General features: G+C 46.2%; 1 protein-coding gene across 1 annotated transcript in view; it reads left to right on the forward strand.

Annotated features, from left to right (window-relative positions):
- Positions 1-16,735, forward strand: part of LOC137911757 (neurexin-2-beta-like) — a 141,434-nt gene extending 124,699 nt beyond the window's left edge. The window contains exons 5-7 of the mRNA XM_068756137.1: positions 5,720-6,045; positions 9,282-9,360; positions 15,852-16,735. Of these exons, the coding sequence (XP_068612238.1) occupies positions 5,720-6,045; positions 9,282-9,360; positions 15,852-16,735 (1,289 nt within the window). The remainder of the gene's footprint in view (positions 1-5,719; positions 6,046-9,281; positions 9,361-15,851) is intronic.
- Positions 16,736-22,476: the final 5,741 nt, after the last annotated feature.

Consider the following 22,476-nt stretch of genomic DNA (forward strand, 5'->3'; position numbering starts at 1 on the left):
AGGGCTGTGCTAAGGCACTGCACCGCCTCCCGTTCCGGAGCCCTTATCCCCACTCTGCTGCCGCCGCTGTGTGAGGCAGATCGGAGTGAGCGTCTCTCTCCAGCTCCATGCTTCCTGACTAAATCCAAAATGGCAACCGCTACAGGGAACCAATGGAGGGTAAAAATCGGTGTCCAAAAAGTTTTCAACAGCTTCATCCAAAACAAAACAAAACTTATTCTAATCTGCCGTCCGATCCGCAGCTTTCCTGCTCGCTATCTTCCCCCAAAGGCGTGGACAACGAAAGTGATGATTACAAAATAAGTAATAGGTTCCTCTTAGTTGTTCTCTTTTATCAGACGAGCAAATGAATGAATGAAGCACCGAGAGAATCAGAATTCGAACAACATGAGCGGTGCAGTATAACCCCCTCCCCCCCCCCCCCTCCCAAGCAATCAAGTCCTTCCTTGTGGTTCGGGCCACAGACCAGATCAACATCTCTCGGCCAGGCATCAGTCCCGACCTGCTCGTCATGATCCAAGCTTCGTCTCAGAGATTCTCTCACATCAGGCTACAGTCAGCAGAGAGCGACTCGGCCCGGCTCACAGCAAACCTCTGATGAGCTCCGTGTCCCGCTGAGTTACAGTCCAGTTTCTTTTTCATTTGATCTCTCTACAGTTATGGTCGGATTGGAGGGAAATGGGGGGGAAAGTGCATCTCCCTTAACATGCCCTGTAGCTTGAAAGAAATGCACTTCTTTATTTCACAGTTCCCCTCCATGAAATGGCCTAAAAAAAACAGACGGGAGAGTAAAAACCTAGACTGGCCCGAGCTAACTCGGTCTCTCTTCGCAGTATATTCAGGATCTACTTACAGATACCGAATCACAGATACAGCCGCATTGGATTCAGTCTCGAGAGCACTCTGACACGTTTCGTTCCCCAAACCAGCCCAACTTGTGAGCAGCGTAAAAGCCGGAAGCGCCTCATTACCAAAGAGGAGCCGTGTGCCAAGAAGACGACTTGGGAGCACTTCATAATCGACTTTGTCAGCATCCCACCCCTATTGAGCGCCAGTCTTCTTCGACTCTCTCCCTCCTCATTATTTTCTTTTTGAGACGAGCAAGTGGAACTCTGTGGGGGGAGTCCCAGTTTGTTACATGCTACGCATGCTAGATATTCTGCAGGCCCATCAAACTGTCCAATTTTCTGTTCCACGCATCGCAAATTATTGATACAGCTGAAGTCTGAGCAATCCCTCCCACCCTGCAACTCTGCAGATAGAATCTCCTGCAGCCATACGGCGCCCCTCCCTCTGGTGTGATCACAGGAATGGAAGGAGGTTGAGAGGGTTGTCATAATGATGGTGTTTTTGCAAATAGTTTCTGCCTCCAGCTGCAGCCCTTTCGCATCCTCTCCGCTACACTTGGATCTTCCTCTCATCTCCACCCCCCCCCCCCCCCCTACACAGACCCTCTCCACCTCTCTGTGACAGTCACCTACTCCATGTCAGCTGCTAACAACCATGGCGGGGGTTGAGCCCGGCGAGAGGACGGCATCAACCGGCTGTCCCCTTTCTCTCCCCACCGCGTGCATTCTGGGGGTTGTTGTTAACAGAAATCCAGCCATTATTTCACAGCCTCCGACAAACGGTCCGTGCATTAGCAAGCCGAGCGTGGCCCAAGACCCAACCCACTCCCCGGCTCGGCTCGGCTTAGCTTGTAATTACCGACCACAGCTCATCTGAGACAAGCCATTTCTCTATTTAGAAAAAGAAAAAAGAACAAGTTGAGGAGGGCGGTGCAGTGAAGCGGAGCTGCAATTGCAAACGGGCTCTTGCTGCAACGGATTCCGTGGCAATTTACTTCGAGTTGTCTGAATAGAATCCTCCTCTCTATATGTGAGTGATCACATGGGAGCGATAGAGTCTGCACCCGGCTGATAAGATCTATTAGTCAGTTATTCCTCAGGCACAGTTGAAGTGGTGCTTTTAACTCATTGTATGCCATTGACATGCCCCCCCCCCGACGACATTGAAATCTGCCTCTCTTCAATGGCCAAAATTAACCAGAACAGATTGTAGTTATCCCCCCCCCCCCCCCCCCCCCCCCAAGCCTGCCATCCTCTGTCCCTCCCTCTCTATGCCCTTGCTCCATCTCGTTCTCATCCTATCCTCGTGCACGCTCGTTTACTCTATGTCCCATTTTGTCGCCCTCCCTTGCTCCTGTTATCTCTCATGTCCCGGTTCTCTCTGTCCCTGTCCGACCTCTTTGCTCTTTATCATCCCTGTCTCTCTGGAATTAAATGCAACGCTCAGGAACTGCCCAAACGGACGCTGCCTTAAAAGCTAGATTACATGTTGCAGAGCAGTTTGAGGAATAGTGAGGATTTACTTGAAACTTTATTATTGTGTCGCAGCCAGTACCAATTACAGTAAAGCTCCTCTTCTGGAGCACGGCTGCAGGAAGTCTCCAGAGGAAACGACAAGGCCAGTTTAAGTTGTGCAAGTAGGAGGCGATTCCTTTCATATTGATTACCTGCCAAAAGAAAAGGCGGCGGTAATGCAGTCGTGGATTCCACTATGCATCCCTAAATAGAATAAAAAGAAATGCTCGTTCCAGCTACACGGGACGCGGTGGCATGCAGGGTCATTACAGCAGCGATTCCAATCAGTGCGGCGCTCACTCCTCGCTAAACACAAGCGATCCAACCGACGGCAGGTGGACTGCAGATGATAACTCCTTTGTGAAGACGCCTCCCTGCTTTTCCGAGATGCCCTCTTTAAGTAGTGCACGGCTAATGGCCTGGAAACTGCATATATCTGTGCTGTAGCAAAGGAGCAGGGATTCACCACGCTGCAGCGCATCTAACGGAGGAACGCTCTCTTCAGCAGCCTGCAGTGGAAACCTGGCCTTGGGATTCATGTGACTGCACATGTAATAGATGCTTGACTTCTCGCTCCTCTTCGAATGGCCTTTTCACATATTCGTGTGGCTCTGTCGGTCACGGAAGTTTGCTGGAGCCTAACTCGGCTTGCTCTGGGCGAGAGGCGCGGTACACCCCGGATGCATCGCCAGCACGTCGCGGGGTCTCATAGAGGCTAACGGCTACTCACGCACACGCACTACGGAGAGTCGATGAAGACGCACTACGGAGAGTTGATGAAGGCATTACGTGCTGTCTGCGATAACTATGAATATGTGGTGTGTTGAGCAGCTGGACAAGCCCCCCCCCCCCCCCCCCCCCCCCGCCACTACAATCCAAACCTCCTCCTGCCCAAGCCCCTCCCATCCAAAGAACCGCTCGTTAATTAGCATTTTAACAGCTCAGTGAAGAGAGGCCAGACAGCCACCACCTAATCCCAATCACACTGGTACAACGGACCCTCATCAATATGCAAACCCTGTGTGAAAACACTTCTACACACACACTCTCTCTCACACACACACACACAGACACAGACACACTTCTGTAAATAAATGTATGGAAATAAACACCATTTAAAAAGGTCAAATCTCACTTACATAAAGGTCGCCTCATTGTTTATAACAAAAGTTATAACAGACCGACACACACACACACATACACTGCCCATGTCCACAAATAAAATTGGCTCTAAAACCGCCCGTCACTTTTGATTTGACCCAGCAGACAGTGAAACGATAACTTCATCAGTCCTTGTTAGGGTCTCATCCCAGCCAGACAGCTCCAGAAACAAACACTGATTTCCCCTCGTCTCATCTGGAGGGCACCTTCCTCCGTTTCCTCCAACCTCTTGGGGGGGGGCTGAATTAATAATCAGCTGTCACTGCGCTCTCCTGTGCTCGTCTTCACACGCCTCTTTAGACATCGCGTCACCGCATGCTACGGCTGCAATGTTGAGCACACGCAACCCATCACTGTCACGTGTATAACTAACCCTTCATAATCAGAATCAGAGTCCGTGTGTCAATACGGCTTCATTCTACCACTGTGACAAATGTGCGCTCGGCTCATCCGGAGTAAACTGTCCTGTCGGTCCCGATCATCTCATTTCTAGAACTTTCTGTTCACACACAGGCAGAATGTGTCCCCCTCAAACTCTTTATAACCCTTAACTGGAGAGTGGAGGCCGATTGGGCTGCTTGAAACAGGAGACCCCGTGGGCTGTGGTGTGTGTGTGTGTGTGTGTGTGTGTGTGTGTGTGTGTGTCCCCTCCAGTCAAGGACACTGGAATATAGTTACAGTGGCGCAGTGAGGTCAGCCCAGACTGTTAACGCGCTTTATCAAGTGTGATCTCATCCAAAGCTTCCTGTGTGTGTGTGTGTGTGTGTGTGTGTGCACAAAAACACCATTCATCTGTTTTGCTGTCTGATGTCCATTTGATTCCAATTTAGCAGTCTGTCCCCTCCCATCACTCCTACAACACACATGCAGTGAGAGTCGGCGCTGATGTCAACAGTGCATATGTCAGATAATTATGAAGGTGCTATTCGGGTCCCTCGTGACGCCTGGTGGTGCTAACGATCCGATAATGGGTTGACATGCAATGGGCCTCAACTCGGTAGAAGAGAAAAATAACAAGCACACACACACACACACACACACACACACACAGTACGAATGGTTTCATCCCGCCCACATGGGCGTTACGCATGTGTCAGGGTGAGTGAGCCCATTAAGACAAATCATAATTACAGTGATGAAGAGCCCGCTCGTACTCAATTGACAAACAAATAGAAGTGTGGGCGGGTCCTCAGTGTCTCTGTGATGGGACATGGAGGGCTGTCTCGATATATTGCACTGAGAACACAATAGCAATATTCAGAGGATTCATGCATCATCATTTAATACAATTACGCACACAAAGGCAGCCACTGCAAATGGCACGTGCATGAATTGCTAATGTGCAATCGCGTGCGCTTGAGGGGCGGCCGTGGCCTTTCGCACCTGTGTGGGGTGTATACAGAACACGCACCCCCAACAAGCCCGGGAGTTTGTGTCATTTCAGGCGTCCGTAGCGAGACGTCTCTAGAGAGTTCACATGTTGCAGATACACACGTTAATGTAGTATGAGTCCACACAAAACACTCCATCCATCTGTTCCTGGCACCGGCCCCCCTGTCAGGTATTAGAACCCATTGTGGCCCGCGAGTCAAAAGGTTTGCCCACCCCTGGTCTAGATGAATAGTAATTACGACAGAGAGGGATGACCCCGACTGAATTAAACATTTCCATCCGATGAGGATCTGGTTTTCCATCTTTTGGATGGCAGAGACGGTTGAAACTGTTCCCCTCTGTAGAGGTAACTCATCATTGTGCAGCTCGGGTGCATTGGAGGTCAATGACACAGACCCAGTATTGTTCCAATAGATTCCCTCTCAGGGTGAATGAGATGCATTTCGTTGAGCACCTTCAGTCAGGGTCAACCCGGCAATCTATTTGACTGCTATGTTCAAGCTGTCTTTCTAGGAAAAGGGCGAATGCCCAACCCCATAATGGCTGAAAATGCAGCACATCAGGGCCCAATCACCGAAAAGTGTTTCCCGGGAAATCCCTTGTGATTGCAGCAACCCCTCCATCTCCTGTTCCACAATGTGCCTGTGTATTACTGTTTTATAAGCAAGCTCACCAAGAGACCTTGGCTGATTTGTATCCTTTGCCCTATCCCTCTTCTCCTCTCCATCTTTCCTTGGTTTCTCTTCTCTCCTCTTACCTCCGCTCTCGTCATTTCGTCACTTTCCTTATCTCTCGCGTATCAGGTCGCCAGCTGACCATCTTCAACAGCCAGGCGTTCATCAAAGTTGGAGGCGGTGGCGAGAAGGGTCGCCACTTCCAGGGCCAGATCTCGGGCATGTACTACAACGGCCTGCAGGTGCTCAAACTGGCAGCTGAGGGCGACCCTAACGTCCAGAGCCAGGGCAACCTGCGGCTGGTGGGTGACGTGCCCTCGGTGCTCACTACTGACACCACCGCCACCACCCCTCTGGCCGATATGTCCACCACAATCATGGAGACGACCACCACGATGGCCACAACCACCACCCGCAAGCAGCGCTCGCCCACAATGAGGGACAGTGTCACACAGGTGAGCAGTGACGAACCCATAATGCAGCAGCTCGGCTGAGGCTGCCGTTTGAATCATTGAGCCGTGGAGATGTTTTCGGTGCCATGCTTCACGGCGGAACGTCGCCAAACACTTTTAATTGGCTTTCTAAAGTGCTGAAAAACGGTGCTTGAAAGATTAAGCAGCGCGGCCGTGTAACAGATGGTCCGCCTCTGACGGGTAGAGTTGAATTTCAAAGAGAATCGTATCTCAACTCCAAGGTCAAACAGCTACATCCTCAGCACAATGCTGTGTGTGAGCTTTTTTTTTTTTTTTTTTTCCACGCTCACTACTATTGAGATGTTGAAACAGCCTTCTAAGAAGGAATCAGACGGCACCTGTGTGGCTGGCCCTGTCAGGCCAATCAACACTGGAATTTAGATTTCCTTTAAGAAGACGCAGCCGCTAAACCAGAGACAGATGCTGGAATTGCACTGCATCCATACAGATCAACAAAGGCTCAACAATGTTGGGTGCTACAGATATCTGGTTATGAGAGGTGTGAAGTGTTAAACGTTATGCTCTGTTGATTCCCTTCATGTGCCAAGGGTTACCGTTGCCATCATTTTGCATATATAGTGGAGCATGGATTATTTGGATCCTCGTAAAAAAAAAAAGACCTAATAATAAAAAAAAAAATAGGATTTTGTTTCTTACACTAAATATTTCAATACAATTCGACTGTGAAGAACCTCAATGTGTGATCCAGGCCGTCTCTACAAGAGATGGAAGGTTCTATGTTGATAATGTTAGTCGCTTTTTAGTGCTTCTCTCTGAACATGAGCTCAGTAGAACTTGATTTCAAGAAGTCGCACATCCAGATGTAGAAATATAGTATAGATGAATTAGTTTACAAGGAACTCTCGACCAGGAGTAACTTGTGCAGCAAATGCTGACTGTTGACGATCTTGTGGCCCAGAAAATCTCACTTTCACCTTTTAGAGTGGTAAAACAAAAATCAGTCCATGTATGCACATTTTTAGCAGATTAGTCTGTATTATTATTACTATTATGTACCTAAATGAACACGCATTGTTGTGATAGCCCAAAATAGCTTCAGTGAGCGTGTATCTGAAAATGAACAATTACCAATGAGTCACTCATCCACATATTTTTATGATCAATGAGGCAATTGTGCGCACTAAAACATTAGCGCTGCATTCAGGCGTGTAGTTGGCTGAGACCGCCTGATCATTCACACAGATGGTCCCAGTGAGACTGAATATTTATTTTTCTGAGAATTTATAGTTATTTGCAAGGGAGTGTTGATGGTGAGATCATTTGCTCGCCCTATACGAAAGGAGAAAGTAGTGTTTACATTCAATAAATGAGTGAATACATTTATTAGAAGGTATTAGCTCTGATTGTACTTTCCATTCTGACAACATCATTTTCAAATGATCTGCTGTAGAGCTGCTTGAGCCAGATGTTTGTCATGTTACAACAAGAAATGCATCATTTATTTATTTTTAGGCTGCATCTGTCTGCTGTTCGTATCCATGCAACGATTGGCTCAGGTTGTTTATTTCATACAATCATATTAACAGGATTAAGAAAAACACAAAATCGATGTATTACTTAAAAAGCCTTGGAATATGTTGCACCCCATCTTTAATTGTTGGTTATAGCCCAATTAATAAAATATCTCAACTCAATCAAATATTAAGACAGCATATAACCAGGATTATGATTGTGTTTCATTTCTTTCATCTTATTATTAATAATAATAATAGTAAAGAAAGAAGTAACAATACAAGAAACACAAAGACATGGTGGGAATTATTTTGTTAAATAAGAAAAAAATGTTTGAAATGGACATTCTGCTAATGGATAACAAACAATTAACCAGACAGACAAACTGGGATGGAAACTGTCCCTCCTTGGAAGACACCGTTAGTGATGATGACACCATCACCTCTAAGAACTCAGTTATTTCATTACCTTATAAACCGACTGGGTTTAAATGCAAGCATGTAGCAGCTCGCATTGCCTTCACAGGAAGGATAATTGCATGCATCCAGTCACTGATCTGCAGCCAAATACATACTGAATGTAAAACAACTGCCTTTAATTTGGGGGGATCTGTGGACTCTGCTCGTGGATTCCATTTACCGGTATACTAAATTGCGGCTACTTCATAATCAGTTAGCATTTGCAAGTAACATTCTAGACCCTGTATTGGTTCCGGTAGTTACAGTCAGGAGTAATCAGGAATATTTATACTCGTTGTACCGCTGCGATGAAGCAAACAGAGCAATAGCGCAGGGCAAACTCTGGAGCTCTGAAGGATATCCCAAGCGCCTGCCGAGATACAGAGCAGGCAGAAGTCTGGACCACGTGGGGCAAAGCAGGCGAGCAGCCGTCGTGCTGATCATAATGCATTTTGATGCTTAGTATAAAAAGATCCCACTTTTGATGTGTGTGGTGGGGGTCTGATCTTTCTCTTTTTTTTTTTTTTACCTCCCTTCACCTCTTGGTACTGTGGGTTTCCATAAAACAGCTGGAGTCATCACTTGTCCCGCTGTGACCCAAATCTGATAAAACTGAAATCACAAGCTGCGTCCTTCCTTACTGCTGCTGTCTTAAGGGGGCGGGGGGGACTCCCAGGTGTCTGTCTTTGACTTGGCTGGATGGTTCCAAGTTGTCTCTGCGTGGATCCAATAGGGTCACTGATGAAGAGTTCTGACCTCTTCAAACTCGACTTTGAAGCTACTCCTCCAGTGGCGGATTCTTGGTCCTGATGCCAAAACTTCTGTTCAGTCAATTACATACAGGCTTACCCCCCCCCCCCCCCCCCATGTTTAAAGGGGGGGTAGCAGACTTCTAGAGGCTGAAAAGAGATATAATCTCTCCAGCGAGTCCTGAGTCTGCCTCTTGGTGTTCCTTAGAAAAGTATCCAGGGAGGAATTCTGACCAGACACCGTGGGCGGAGCCGTTGCCTCACAGTAAGAAGGTTGTGGGTTCGATTCCTTTCTCTGCAGACTTTGCATGTTCTCCCCGTGTCTGCGTGGGTTGTCTCCGGGTTCTCCGGCTTCCTCCCACCTCCAAAAACATCCAGCTTAGGTGAATTGATGACTCAAAAAACTACATTTTATCTCAGTATGTCGGACTGCATGGCAACCTATTCTCTCACGTTGCCATGTTCTTTTTGTTCACACCCATTAAATCTGTTCTGACTCTCTCTATTTCCTCTTTCTCTCTCTCTCGCTGTCTTCCAGAACGCAGATGACCTCTTGGTAGCATCAGCAGAGTGTCCTAGTGATGACGAAGATTTGGAGGAGTGTGAACCTGGAAATGGTGAGTCGACTCTGGGAGTTCTGTCCTTATAAATCTATCGGAAGGTCAAGTGCAGAATAGGACCGTTTGTAAACTCGCCGAGACGGAGATTATCTCGATGAACAGGCCCTTCGTCCACTTTAATACGAACTCTGTGACTGCAAAGTCCTCTGTATGCAGCTGTGGTTGGCCAGATGTGTACCGGTTTTGCTGACTTTCCTTAGCAGCGGCATGTCGGTTGCTCATCCAAGTGGTAGTATCTGGCGTTTACCCAGCTGCCGCACCAATCTCCTGCGTCGATTTTAACAAGGCCAGGACGAGCAGCTTGATCGGCGCAGCGCACAGCTGCAGGCCAGTGTACCTGGTGGCTGAGGCCCTGTTAGCGTGAACAGCGGGTTAAATCGTGTTCCGACACCGTGAACAGGAGGTGACGGTCAAAGGCCGTGTGTTTTACGCCCCTTTACTCTGTGGTTTACAAACTCTGTTACACCGTCTGTCCTCGAAAACTGGCACGAACCACACGTGAAGCAGTGAGAATCAACTGCTTTGGATTAAAAAGCAGTATATTTCTGAGTAGGACCCCAAAAGCCAAAAAGGAGAGACATAGCTGGAACTTATAGCACCGCCAATCGAATGCAAACATTCGAGCACTTGAAGCGTCTTCGCTTCCACTTGGTGGATTCTTCCCAGAATTGAACCACCTGTTCTCAAACCGCTGCCTGTCTCTGGTACAAGTTTCATACAAATCTGTTTTTGAGCTAAATGGGTCCACTCAAGGTTCTCCCAACAGGATCCAACACTTCTGTCTGGATCTTATCCAAAATTCTTCCAAAATATTTAATTAAAAAGTTCCTTTACTCAAACCATATTTTTTAAAATCCATCAAGTATAGTATTTGTGTGATGCTGCAGCGAATCGTGAACAAACATAATCATTCGATCACTTAACTTCCTTAATATTATATACATATCACAGTATTAATGGTTAATCTGTATCTAATCTGCATCACATGTTTAATCTCCCGGGAAAGAAAAACACACTTCTGTCTGTGAAATACTTAAACGGATTTATTAGGAGGGGGGGTGGGGGGGTCCGGATTGTAGATGACAGCAGATTATAGCAGTGCTTCTGTGTGTGAGGAGAAATGGATCTGAACCTGTTTGGAAACTGAAGGGTAGCATTCTCCTGCGGTTTTCTGTGTAGGTGGTTCGGATCGAAATAGACTCAATTCCCTTCTTATGGGAAGGTAAAATGAGAGTTTTTCAGTGGAGGTCCAGGCTTAATCTCCCATGGGGGTAGCTATCTCTCTCTCTCTCTCTCTCTCTCTCTCTCTCTCTCTCTCTCTCTCTCTCTGTGTCTCTCTCATGCCCACACGAACCTGCGCACAGAGAAAGATATATGCTCAATTTCTGAGACAGCCGATCGTCTCTCTCGCTCCGTGGGTGTAAAGTTTGTCTCTCCCAGAGACATAACAAACGTCCTTGCGCGCGTGCCCAGCGCTTCCGTATCGCCCCTTCCAGATGCTGCAACGGTTCCAAGGGAGGTGAGCCAGCAGGGTCGGATGAACTTCCGTGAAAACTGTTGACAAGGAGAGAAGACTCGACATTGTCCGCTCTCCGTCACCGCTTCACAGTCGTCGTGTGAGGACCAATTCGCAGGGTTTTCAATCACATTTGAGGGAGTGCTGTTGAATCGGCTTCAGGGAGGCGCAAAGAGTACAGCTGTGGATTTTTCTATTAAGCCGAGCACGATATGACTGTTGTGAATTCATGCCGATCAATAGGAACCCCTTGCAGCATATACCACCAGTGGATCTGCTTTACAGATGCGTTTACCTGCAGTGGTAGCAGGAACACAAATTTAAAGGCATTGCAATTCGGGTTGCTGTTGTTGTTTTTTTAACGACAACGTTCCATATAGAAAGGCTAAATGAAGACCGTCTGACATGAAGCCCGCCGGGCAGGGCAGCTGGGTCATACTCTCACCGACGTGCTGGGAATGAATGCGGAGCGAAAGAGGCTCAGGAAGAGAAAGGAGAGAAGAAAGGCCTGAGTAAAAAGATGAGCGTGAAAGAGCTGGCTGACCCTCATTGAGATTAGTGGCACGTTCCTCTGCGCTCAAAGCGGAGGATAGAAAAGGGGAGAGGAGGAGGAGGAGGAGGATGAGGAGGATGCACTGAGAATGAGTGAGCAGGGTGAAATTCCTCCCTTTCCCAACAGGCTAATTAAACTTTGACTTTGTTAGGGAGTCTTAATTACATCACCCAATTAGAGGCTTGGTCTGGTTCCTCCAGTGTTGGTAATGAGCCTCTGTCAGAAGAGAGAGAGAGAGAGAGAGAGAGGGCACCTCGACAGAGGAGACCTGGATTACAGAGATGATGCGGATATACGGAGGGATGGAGATGAACCTTTGCTGCAAACGTAGAAGAAGACATTTGCATGAAGACTCATCAAACACACATCCATTAAAAGTCTCTACCCCCCCCCTCCTCCATCACACAGCTACCATCCAGCCCCAGGATGCTGCCGGGGCTGGATGGTATTAGTCAGATTAGTTAGATATTAGTCAGTGTAGTACCTCATTGATCCCCCTTATTTGAAGCTGAACCAGCATATTCTCTGGATGATCTCAGGTTAGAAAGGACCGCTTCAACGACCATTGCTTGATTAGATTCTTCTTATCCAAACATTTTCCCATCAAAAAATGTGGAGAGATATTGAAGTAGCAAGTTTGCTCACATTTACGCAGTAATTCCCATTCCTATGGAGACTGAAAATGAAATGGATTTTTGAATATTTGTGTCACAGTTGAGAAAATTACATAATGTAAAAATATTAAAAGACAAGAGTCACAAATAAAACCGACGTAGGAATTAAAAAGAACAATGTAGATATTCCAAATGAGCGAAAATAAAATAAGAATATCATATAAATAATGCATTCAATATAGAGCACTGAAAATTTTATATTATACCCTATTAATATCAGAGTTAGCATGAATAAATCTTTAATTAACTTAGTTTATATGTCTCGACACATCTTACAATTGACTTCCTATTTGATCGTGGAACAGAGATATACGGAATAATAATGATAAAGAATGCAGATTATCTCCTGAAAAATATCCATGTAGTTGAAACCAGTAGATTTATAATGACTTGGTGGTGGTGATTGGGGGGCGGGGGGGGGGGGGGTTGGTCTGTCTGATTTCTGCAGGAAATGTTTGTAGGATTGTTTTTCATTTTTCATCAGTTGTATCTTAATTAAGAACCAGTAGAATTTGACAGATACACAAATGGCCGAGCATGCAGTGGGAAAGAGATGTGAAGCAGATAAACTGCAGCGCAGAAATAAAGCAGCATCTGTACTTGGAGCTGGAGCAAACGCTAAAGCATGAAGGTGCAGTTTGATATTCTCTGTGCGTGGCTGCAGCTTTACGCCACAGTGAGGCAGGAACCCAGTCAGCTCCGTGGCGCTGATCCAGGTGCCGATGGACTGCAGGGGGGTGACGTTGACTGCTGCCGATACGTGATTCACCGAGACACCATGTGGGCAGAGCGTCACCCCTTCGTGTCGACGTAAATCACTTTTGCGGCTGAACGATGCAGCAGTTGTGAACAGTATATGCAGTCCCGTGTATGAAGAAACAAGCTTGTTTTTTCCTGTCACACAGTCTATCTGTCCATAATTGTCCCAAAAAAATGCAAATATGGGAAGATAAATGATACTAGTCGCACATGCTGTTGGATTTTTGCATCTGCAGCCTAATCAGAGCTGAATTATAAAAAACAAACTCTCAAACATCGTTATCTTATGCAGGTAAACACGAAGAAGAAAAGTCACCAACGGGAGTCAAACTAAATTAGTCAGGCTGAATATTTTGAAGTCTCTCTCGCCTTAATGAATAAATGATGGTGTTACAATATTAAAAAGCAATGCCCACACTGGATTCAAGCTTTCCTTTTCCCTGTCAGTACTGGTCTCAGTCAGTCCTGGTCTTGGTTGAAGCACTTGGGCGAGTCAATCAGAAATGATGAAGCTCCTCCTACAGGTTAATAAAAAAAATTTTAAAAAAAAGAATAAATAAAGCATCCTATGTCCCCCTGTTTCCTATCAGCATGTGGTCCTTTGCAGCATGAGTCGTTTCTCTCAGCCAATCGGCAGCCTATCGGTGTTAACTCGGCAATCAGAGCTGCATACAGAGGACGAGGGTGCAGCCGCAGAGAAGCGGAGAGCCGATTGAAATTGACGATTGGTTCAAAAATGTATGCAAGGCAGGTGGGGGGGGGGGGGGGGGGGATCACACGGCAGGAAATGAAATTACTGGTCACTTGATAGCCACTCTGTGCGTGAGGGCTGAGAGTCGTCATTTGTCTGGAAGCCCGTTTCATGGAACGATGATAATCTGCCTCCAGGCTTTCGGCTGCAGAGCACAGTAGAGTGGTACGAGGCATGTGTGGGATCAGTCGAGTAACAATGCATTTATAATGCTTCACGGCTGCATTCACAAAGTGACAAGTGACTTCTAATGCCTTACAGATTATCTCGCTCTTGATCCATTATAACTTACCTGTACACAGCCAGCTGCAGTGATGAGTCATAGCACGCTCTAACTGTTCTTGCATTAGTTATTGTTTAACGTGGAAAGTAAAGTTAGGCTGTAATAATAGGTTTCATGTGCTGTTATTATTCTGCTGTGAGTTAAAGTGTGCATGATGTAGTATAAGCTTTGTCAGTGTAGTTCATAATTCATGAGGCCCCTGTAATTTATTAGAATTCACCTTTGAATTTTGCACGACGAGCGGAAGGTATAGAGCTTGAAATTGCGCTACCTGCATCTCTACCGCGTAGTCGTTCAGCCCCGCCCACAGCTGGATCTTGGAGGAACTATCTATCCGTCAGGTCCTGAAAATAACAAGCAGCACATCAGGGAAAAAACGGCAAGCTAAACTTCCAAAGTCCTCCATGGTAGAGCTCTTCTGAGCTCTGAATGGTGCCGTAATACGCTCTGCTGTCCTCTCTCAGCCTTCGAGGTGAGACGCAGCCCTCAAACACAGAGAAAAGAAAATGCAATGAAGAGAGACAACTCTCGCATTGCCATGGAAACAAAGCTTTCCGGCATAAAAGAAAAGTTGACGAATCAATTAGGTGTCTGCTCTTTTACAGCTCTCATGTTCTTCCTGTTTCTCTGGAGTGTGTTCTAATATGACGTGTTTTAATAGTTTTGTTGACATCGCCCTTTGACATTAAAATGTATGGATGCATAACTGATAAGGATCGGGGCTCTGGGAGACCAAGGCCCCTCCCCCCAGTGAGTCACCTCATCAAATGAACCAATAGCCAGAGTCATGATTTTATGCTGATGATATTGGTGTTTATTTGGTCATGTTTTACTGTTGCCTTGCCTTTTGTCTCCCCTAAAGATGTCCTATAATCTAATCCCCGCTGCCATGTGTTCAAATGTTTTCTCTACTGTGACTCAAACACATGTCAGACGTGGTATAAACGAACTGTTGCTGATATTCTGCTATGTTCTGTTAACAAACTCCCAATGTGTTTAACTCCAGCTGGGCCTCCACTCTGTGGTAGACTGATTCCTCCTTAATTATTATTATTATTATTTTAACAAATGCTTTTGTAATACATTCAGTCGATTTCATTAGTGGGCTTTTGCATAACCAGAACTGTTGCTTTAAGTGTTCTCTTGTCTTTGGTGGATTTTTCAGGGGGGGGGGTATATTTGTCCTGTGTTTATGTGGGCTCTTTGGGAGGGAAAGGCAGCAGCAGTTTTAAACTGCTGCTATCAGTCTGCTGTGACTTTCTGTGGCTCCTGAAGGTTTGCATAAAACCTATCAAAGTGGGCCATAATAGCCACTTTGCCCAGTGGGGAAGGGAAGTGGGGGGGGGGGGGGGATTTTTCTTCTGGAAAAAAAAAAAACTAAATGAATAATTCAACAATATATTAACATTATGGATATTTTTAAATATTAGAAAGTGGGGTGGGGAGGGGGGGGGGGTTGATTTCCACTATCCGAGAACAATCTTACACAGCTTTCTTTTTGTAATTTTTTTTTCCATGCAAAAATCATGCGGCCAATTTGTTGATGTAAGTGACCTGAACCTCGTGGTTTGCTATCTCATTTAAGCAATCAGAGCAGACACTTCTGAGCGTCAGCGTAGCCAGCATAGGCGAGAGAGACTGTGTTGTAGAATAAATGTCTAGCTGCTCAGTGTCATTTGTAGTCCAAGTTTAGCCTGTATTACTGATAGAACATTTCTGTGCAGCGCAGGGTGCTAAGCCAGAACAGGTTACAGTACTTACATGTTATATTGTATATGAGCTTAGGAATAGGCAGCAGACATAGAACAGACTAACTAAACTTGTATAACTAACCTCATGTTAAGCTTTAGTCCTGTTCTAATACTGCTCTGGGGTTTTTTTCTGCTGATGTGGAGGTGGCGTCTCTCAGGTCGTCTCTAACACTCCTCTCTGTTGTCTCTTTCTTGTCCTAGGAGGTGAATTAGTGTTGCCCATAATAACTGTGGACTCCCTAGAACCCCCGTCCATCGCCACCCACTACCCAGTAATCCCCCCACCCCCGACCACCTACCGCCCTTTCCTCACTCTGCTCGAAACCACCAAAGAGTCCCTCCCCTTGCCCAACGGCCGCCGCCCCTGCCCCTTGGACCAGGAGGACTGCGAGGAGACCACCGAAGTGTCGGCGTACGGCTCGGGGGAGATGACAGAGTCGGATGACGAGGACTATTATAAAAATTCCCCCCTGGTCACCGACAGGACTGTCCTCCCTCCTCCCCCGGCCGCTGAGGGCGGCGTCCAGAGCCCTCGAGATCGGCATTTCTCCCGCATCCCTAATTCCCACCTCTCCCCCACCCCGACAGCAAACCCCGACCAGCTCGGGCCGCGCATAAAGCCGGCCGCTGGCGGCAGCAGTAGTAGCAACAACAAAATCCCTGCTGGGAAAATGAACACGCGCGACCAGGTGCTGCTGCCGCCAGCGCACCCCTCATCAGACCCAGGCCACCATAGAGTACCGGGAATAACCTACCCCCCAAATTTTCCCCATGTTCCCACTCCAGACCCCACATCTCCCGAGCGAGGGCTCCCGGGTGCCGTGGAGGTGCAGCAGTCCAGCAGCACCACAGGGATGGTGGTGGGCATCGTGGCGGCTGCAGCCCTCTGCATCCTAATCCTGCTCTACGCCATGTACAAGTACCGCAACCGCGACGAGGGCTCCTACCAGGTCGACCAGAGCCGCAACTACATTAGCAACTCGGCCACGCAGAGCAACGGAGCCCTTGTGAAGGAGAAGCAGCCGAGCACTGCCAAGACGGTCACGAAGAACAAGAAGAACAAAGACAAGGAGTACTACGTCTGAGGGCACGTTGCCGTGACGCGCAGTGACAGACGGCAGACGCGCTTAGAGAAGGAAGAGAGAGAGAGAGAGAGAGAAACGCAGTGAATGGAAAATGGCAACCATAACACAAGACACGCGGGTTGAAATCACGGTTTCATCCACGCCTCTTAGCTTTGCATTCATTGATTTGGCGTCTCGTACAACGTTGACCATTTGTGTGGGTTTAAGGAAAGGCTAGGCCTCAGATCTCAACACGCACTGTGCCAACAAGCTGGTACCAACTGTGCTGATAAAATGGTGATTAATCAATTAGCACGTGGCTAGGTTATTTAATATCATTGAGTACTGTAAGAAAGCACCATCATCAGTATTCGTGCCCGGGTCTGTACTTCACTCTGAGGCGAGCATGTGGTATAAAGAAGCCGCCTTACACAGTATCAACATATTATTTTACCACGAGGCTGCAATTTGCAACTTGGCATCCCTCTGTAAAATCATTATACTGCCAACTGTGAGTGGTCGTTATATCTGATCTGTCAGTTCTCTCTCTCTCTCTTACCTCCTTGTCTGCGGGGCTCAGCAGCCAATGCAACGTAAACTCTGACGTGTTTCAAGCATGTAGTATTCATTTACGAAAAAGAGACAAAAACATTTCTTTCCTGTGGAGTTTATAAAAAAAAAGACGATTATTGACGATCATAACAACGTTAAACGTAGCAACTATGTGAGAAACCACCGCTCCGACCTAATGGATGCTAACTTGTACGTTTAGCTGCCAAAATCTTGTCGAGGCCAAACAAAAAAACGAAAAAAAACACCTTTGGTCGTCCTTTGTTCCAGCAGATGTGTCCGTGTGTATCTGGGGCTCCGAGGTGCCCCTAGTGGGCCAGCAGGGAAACTGCATCATGTCCTTACTAATAATCGAAAAACAGAATTTAAGCTCCAGCCAACAAGATGAACTCTGTGCTATAAAATTATAAATACATGTATAGACGTTTATGGACGTTAAAAGCGTGAGTGGAAATGGAAGCTGTTAAAGCACAGGAAGGATCTCGACATCAGAATCGGTTTCACCGGCCCCCTCCCTCCCTTGTCATGAACAGTACGGCTAAGCAATGCCGTGCTTACAAGACTCGTCACAATGGTTTGCTCCTCTCTTCTTTTTTTTATTCTTTGGAGAAATGAGAGACATTTTGTGGAAATTCTGAATTCATTCTTGCTGGAGTTCCACGCCAGAGAGGGATGCCTTGCAGCTGGGGAAAAAGCAGTTGTGCCTGTTATTCGCTCGAGCCTGACTGGACTGATGGCAGCCAATGGGCAAAGCAAACTCTATGGGAAGAGCACACAAGTTAAAAGGTGAACGGCATTTCCCTGGAAGATGTACAACCAGAACTCTAGTATTCCAATTTTCTCAACTCTATAAAAAAAAAAAAGACAACTGTACCATGAAAAGAAAAGAAAAAAGAAAAATCCTGCAAAAAAAAGTTTGTGAAATGTCTAAATATTTGACTCTCATCCCATTACTAAGAGAAATGTGTTTCCCCGACTATCATTCCTGTTTGGAGAAAAAGAAAAATTACTCTGATTCTGGGAAACGGAAAATGCTTCTGTATTTTCTTTCGGTAACTGAGAAAAGGTGATTTGGGGTTTTGAACAGGAAGCCACTCATTCTCCTCTGATTCCATCCTCCATCTATTTTCTGTGCTGCATCTATTCCTTTTTCATTGCAGATTGCGTTTTCCCCATGTCTCTGGAGAAAGCGGGGCTCTATCCACCTCCATCTTTTGTTCTTGTTTATTTTTTTTGTCTAAGCGGCTGGAGCCAAGATGGCAGCCGTTTCATTCCACGGGGCTCCATTGATTCGCCTTCCTGTTTGTCTGGTTTCTGCGCATTCTCCTCCCAGTATCTCCCTGTTCTTTCTAAATGTTATTGTAAAGTGTTCCAGTGAGATGACTCTAAATATGTGTACATTAACAGAGGGAATACACTTGGTTATATACTTCGTACACCTTGTGTCGCGTGGTCTCTTCGACGTCTACGTCTCTCAGACGAGTTTGATTTTAGCCCAAAATGCACCTGCATTAGATTTATCGCTGTCTGATGGCTTCATGAAGTGTGTTCATTGAGTAGGCTAACGGAAGAAGAATTAGATTGTGGGCAGCACGGTGGCGCAGTGGGTAGTGCTGTTGCCTCTCGCAGGTTCAGATCCGACTTGAGACCTTTCTATGAGGAGTTTGCATTTTCTCTGCGTGGGTTCTCTGGCTTCCTCTCACCTCCCAAAGAACATGCAACTTAGGCTGCGCTAAAATGTCCAACGGTGTGAGTTTGTGTTTGAGTGATTGGTCTGCCTGTGTGGCCCTTTGATGAGCTGGCGGCTCGTCCTGGATGTGGCCCGCCTCTCGACCGTAGACTGCCGGGCTCGGCTGAAAAACGTTTGAAGGGAACAAGCATGCTGTCAGAATTAGCTCCTTGAAGTCGCGCTGCGCTTCAGGTGTTGAATGAAATCATTTTGTGATATTGCTGCTCCTCTGACAGAAGTTAATCTTGTGTTGGTCTAAAGTAGCGATGCTGCAGTGCTATCTGTAATTTAATGAGTGTAATTACGCAGGCCCATTATCGAACGCGACTCGAGTCATTTCCCCCCCCCCCCCCCCTCCGGTGTTGCAATGTGGAAACAGACGAACATAGTGCTTGCATCAGCGAATTCATAAGATCACCGATGGGTATAGATCAGCACCTGTGGAGCTGATATTGATCACTTTACTGCGGGGCGGTATGGATGAGCTGCAGTCGATTCCAACGAGCGAAGCATTCAGATCGGCCGGTGGAAGTTTCCTGTTTCCTTCCTCGATGCTTTCATCAGGAAAGCTGCAGTTTGCTTTGCTTTTAGTTTTCTAACGCTCCAAAGTGCTTATCTATACATCCTGTAGCCTGTATATAAACGGAGTTGCTGTTTCGCATTATAAATGACGTCTCGTTTTAATTATACTGACTGAACTACAGCATCTTTAACTTCCGAGCTCTGCTCTGGGAACGTCTTTCGACTGCTGAACAGTTTAACTATAAAGATTTAATTTTTTTTATATACATTATACCCTTTATTGCAGTTGTGGGATTCACTTTTAAGGAAAAAATGCACGCTAGCGCAAATGTCGCACGTTGCATTTCAGCTTTTGCAAAACGGCCTTCTTCACACCTCTTCTAGGAACTTGTAGTTCTTTTCACACAGCGAATGAACAAATCATCACAAGTGGCCAATCAGTTTGGGGAGGCTGGTTAACGAGAAGAATTCTGCTGATCTAAACTTTAAAGTGCAATCACACAAAGTAAAGAGCGGACGGCGACGCCTCTCCAATCAAGACGGACAGGAGGTCGCGGCGACTCTGCCTCTGTTTAGGACTGTTGATTGAGAGGCGGCGGCTGAGGTGAGTGCTCTAAGGATGTAGCAGTGCGTTACTAGGAGTTTTTAAACGTGAAAATATTTCTTGATTCGAACTGAGCCTCAAGTGCACATAGATTTTACTGTGCTGATCTTCTCTCACAGCAGCGATCGCTGGATCTCAGCGGCCGACGGGAAGGACGGGCCACAGAAGGGCTGAGATGAAAAGTGATGGGCGAATGGGAGGAGTTTCCTTTGTGAGTGTCTTTCTAACTTAACGTGGCATTGAAAAACTTTTCCTGCAGTGACTTACCGTACCTGTCATCCAAGGGAGCGTAGAGGTGGAAGAATGGGGGGGGGGGGGGTCCCTCCTGGAGCCCCAGATCACTAATGCATTTCAAATGAGTGATTCTGTAATAAATCATACTTAAGTTACTTAAATTATACACAATAAATTAGCATGATTGAAAAACATTAAATGTGACGCTTTACATTTAAATAATGTATGGTAATAAATCCCCCCCCCCCCCCCACATACACACACACAGCAGTAACATTTTCTCAGTATTCTTGTGATATCCATTTGCATATCCATCCATTTATCCATACTTCCATACATTTTCTGCATATCCTGTGTAAGGTCATGTGAGGGGTGGAGCTTATCCCAGCTGATGTTGGCTGAGACAAGTTGGACAAGTCGCCGGTTCATCACAGGATCGCACGGAAAGACAATCAAGTATTTAGTGTGTGCTGCAGCTGTGAGGTTGTGTCTTTTATCTAAATGCAAACATGTTAAACATATGAAGATGTTTTATTTAGCGTGCAAGCACAACGCACAGCTGATGCCTGTGAAATGTCATTACGTTTGCATATACTTGTCATGCGTTACATTATTCATGCGTTATAGTCATAGTGCGACACCGAGCTGTTCCTGCAGGAGCAGATGGCTGCCTTCTACTGACTCAGGCATATTCTCTGCATCCCTGGGTCTCAGCTGATGCCTCAACGCGGAGGTGAGCTGTCGCTCCCAATCCTCGCACGAGCAATATCGTTGCCTCATCAGCTCAGGGCAAACTAAGCATTACAAAATGCTCTGCCAGAGCAAGTTGTTTGCACCAGCTCAACATCTATTGATGAGCTAATGGGGCATGCAGCACAATTAGTCCACTTTCTCACACACACACACACACACGCTACTGATTCCAATGGCAGACCAATTAAGTAGGAAATTACAAGTTCTACATCTGTCCACTTAGCATACATACGTTTATCTACATTTATAAATATCTAAATGACTGCTGCAGCAGAATCCAGAAGTAAATGAATACTGTGAGGAATTTAGACAAGCTGTGTGTGTGTGTGTGTGTGTGTGTTGGGGGAGGGACTACATGAATGCTCAAAGAATGAAATGACCTTCGTCATCGCAGCTTCTTCATGTGGCACAAACAAAAGTATAGGAGAAAGTGTCAAAGTAAACCAATGACTGATATATGTTGCATAGTCTAGTTGTACTTGCTGCTCCTGGTGTCCCTCAGGGAAAAACGATTGTTGTGGGCTTCTTAAAGTTCTCCGACAATGACATAATAATATAATATAATAACAGTCCTAATGAGTACTATAATAGTTAAATACTAATCAAATAGTAATGTGAATGTAGCCACAACAAACGCTGGGTTGGCTGGAAATTGAATGAAACTTAATGGACTCATTATAAAAAAGGGATTTAGCAAAAATTATACAAAATAAGTCATAAATACAAATGTGTTTAATTGTTCTGACAATTACTTCATGTTTCAGGCTTTAAAGGGTTAAGCAGAAACGGGGGACAGCGATCAATAGGACTATGGCCTCCAGTCTGGTTTTACACATCTTGCTCATATTTGGTAATCAGATTGTTCTGACTCGACTCTGTGATGTGCTGTAACAACAAACAGGCTGTGGTTTTAATTACCCCATTACAAATGCATGACTAAAATCCAACCAAATATTGAGAGACGGATCAGTTTGTTTGTTCTATCGGCTCTCATTGTGATAAATGTCAGTGACGCTTTTGTTCTGTTTTTATATCATCATTCAAGGATTTTAAAAAAAAAGGGAGGGGGGGGGGGGGGGGGGAGAGATTCCCAAATAATCGACTTATGAAGCAGCGACTCAAAAGTCACATCTCTTCTCTCCACAGGGATCGTTGGGCTTATATAGAGAGACTGCACCTCATCAAAAGCTCTCTTCGTCTGTCTGGGTCAAAGGTCAGAGAACGTGGCGGAGGAAAGAAGAGCGAGGATGTTGTTCTCCATTGAGATGGCTGTTTCCTGCCTATTTCATCATCCGATCTTCCATCCCACTGTGAGGTGCACCTCACAGCCGCTCTCCCCTTTTTTTACCC

Source organism: Brachionichthys hirsutus, chromosome 23, assembly GCF_040956055.1.
Source record: "Brachionichthys hirsutus isolate HB-005 chromosome 23, CSIRO-AGI_Bhir_v1, whole genome shotgun sequence".
Classification (NCBI taxonomy): domain Eukaryota; kingdom Metazoa; phylum Chordata; class Actinopteri; order Lophiiformes; family Brachionichthyidae; genus Brachionichthys; species Brachionichthys hirsutus.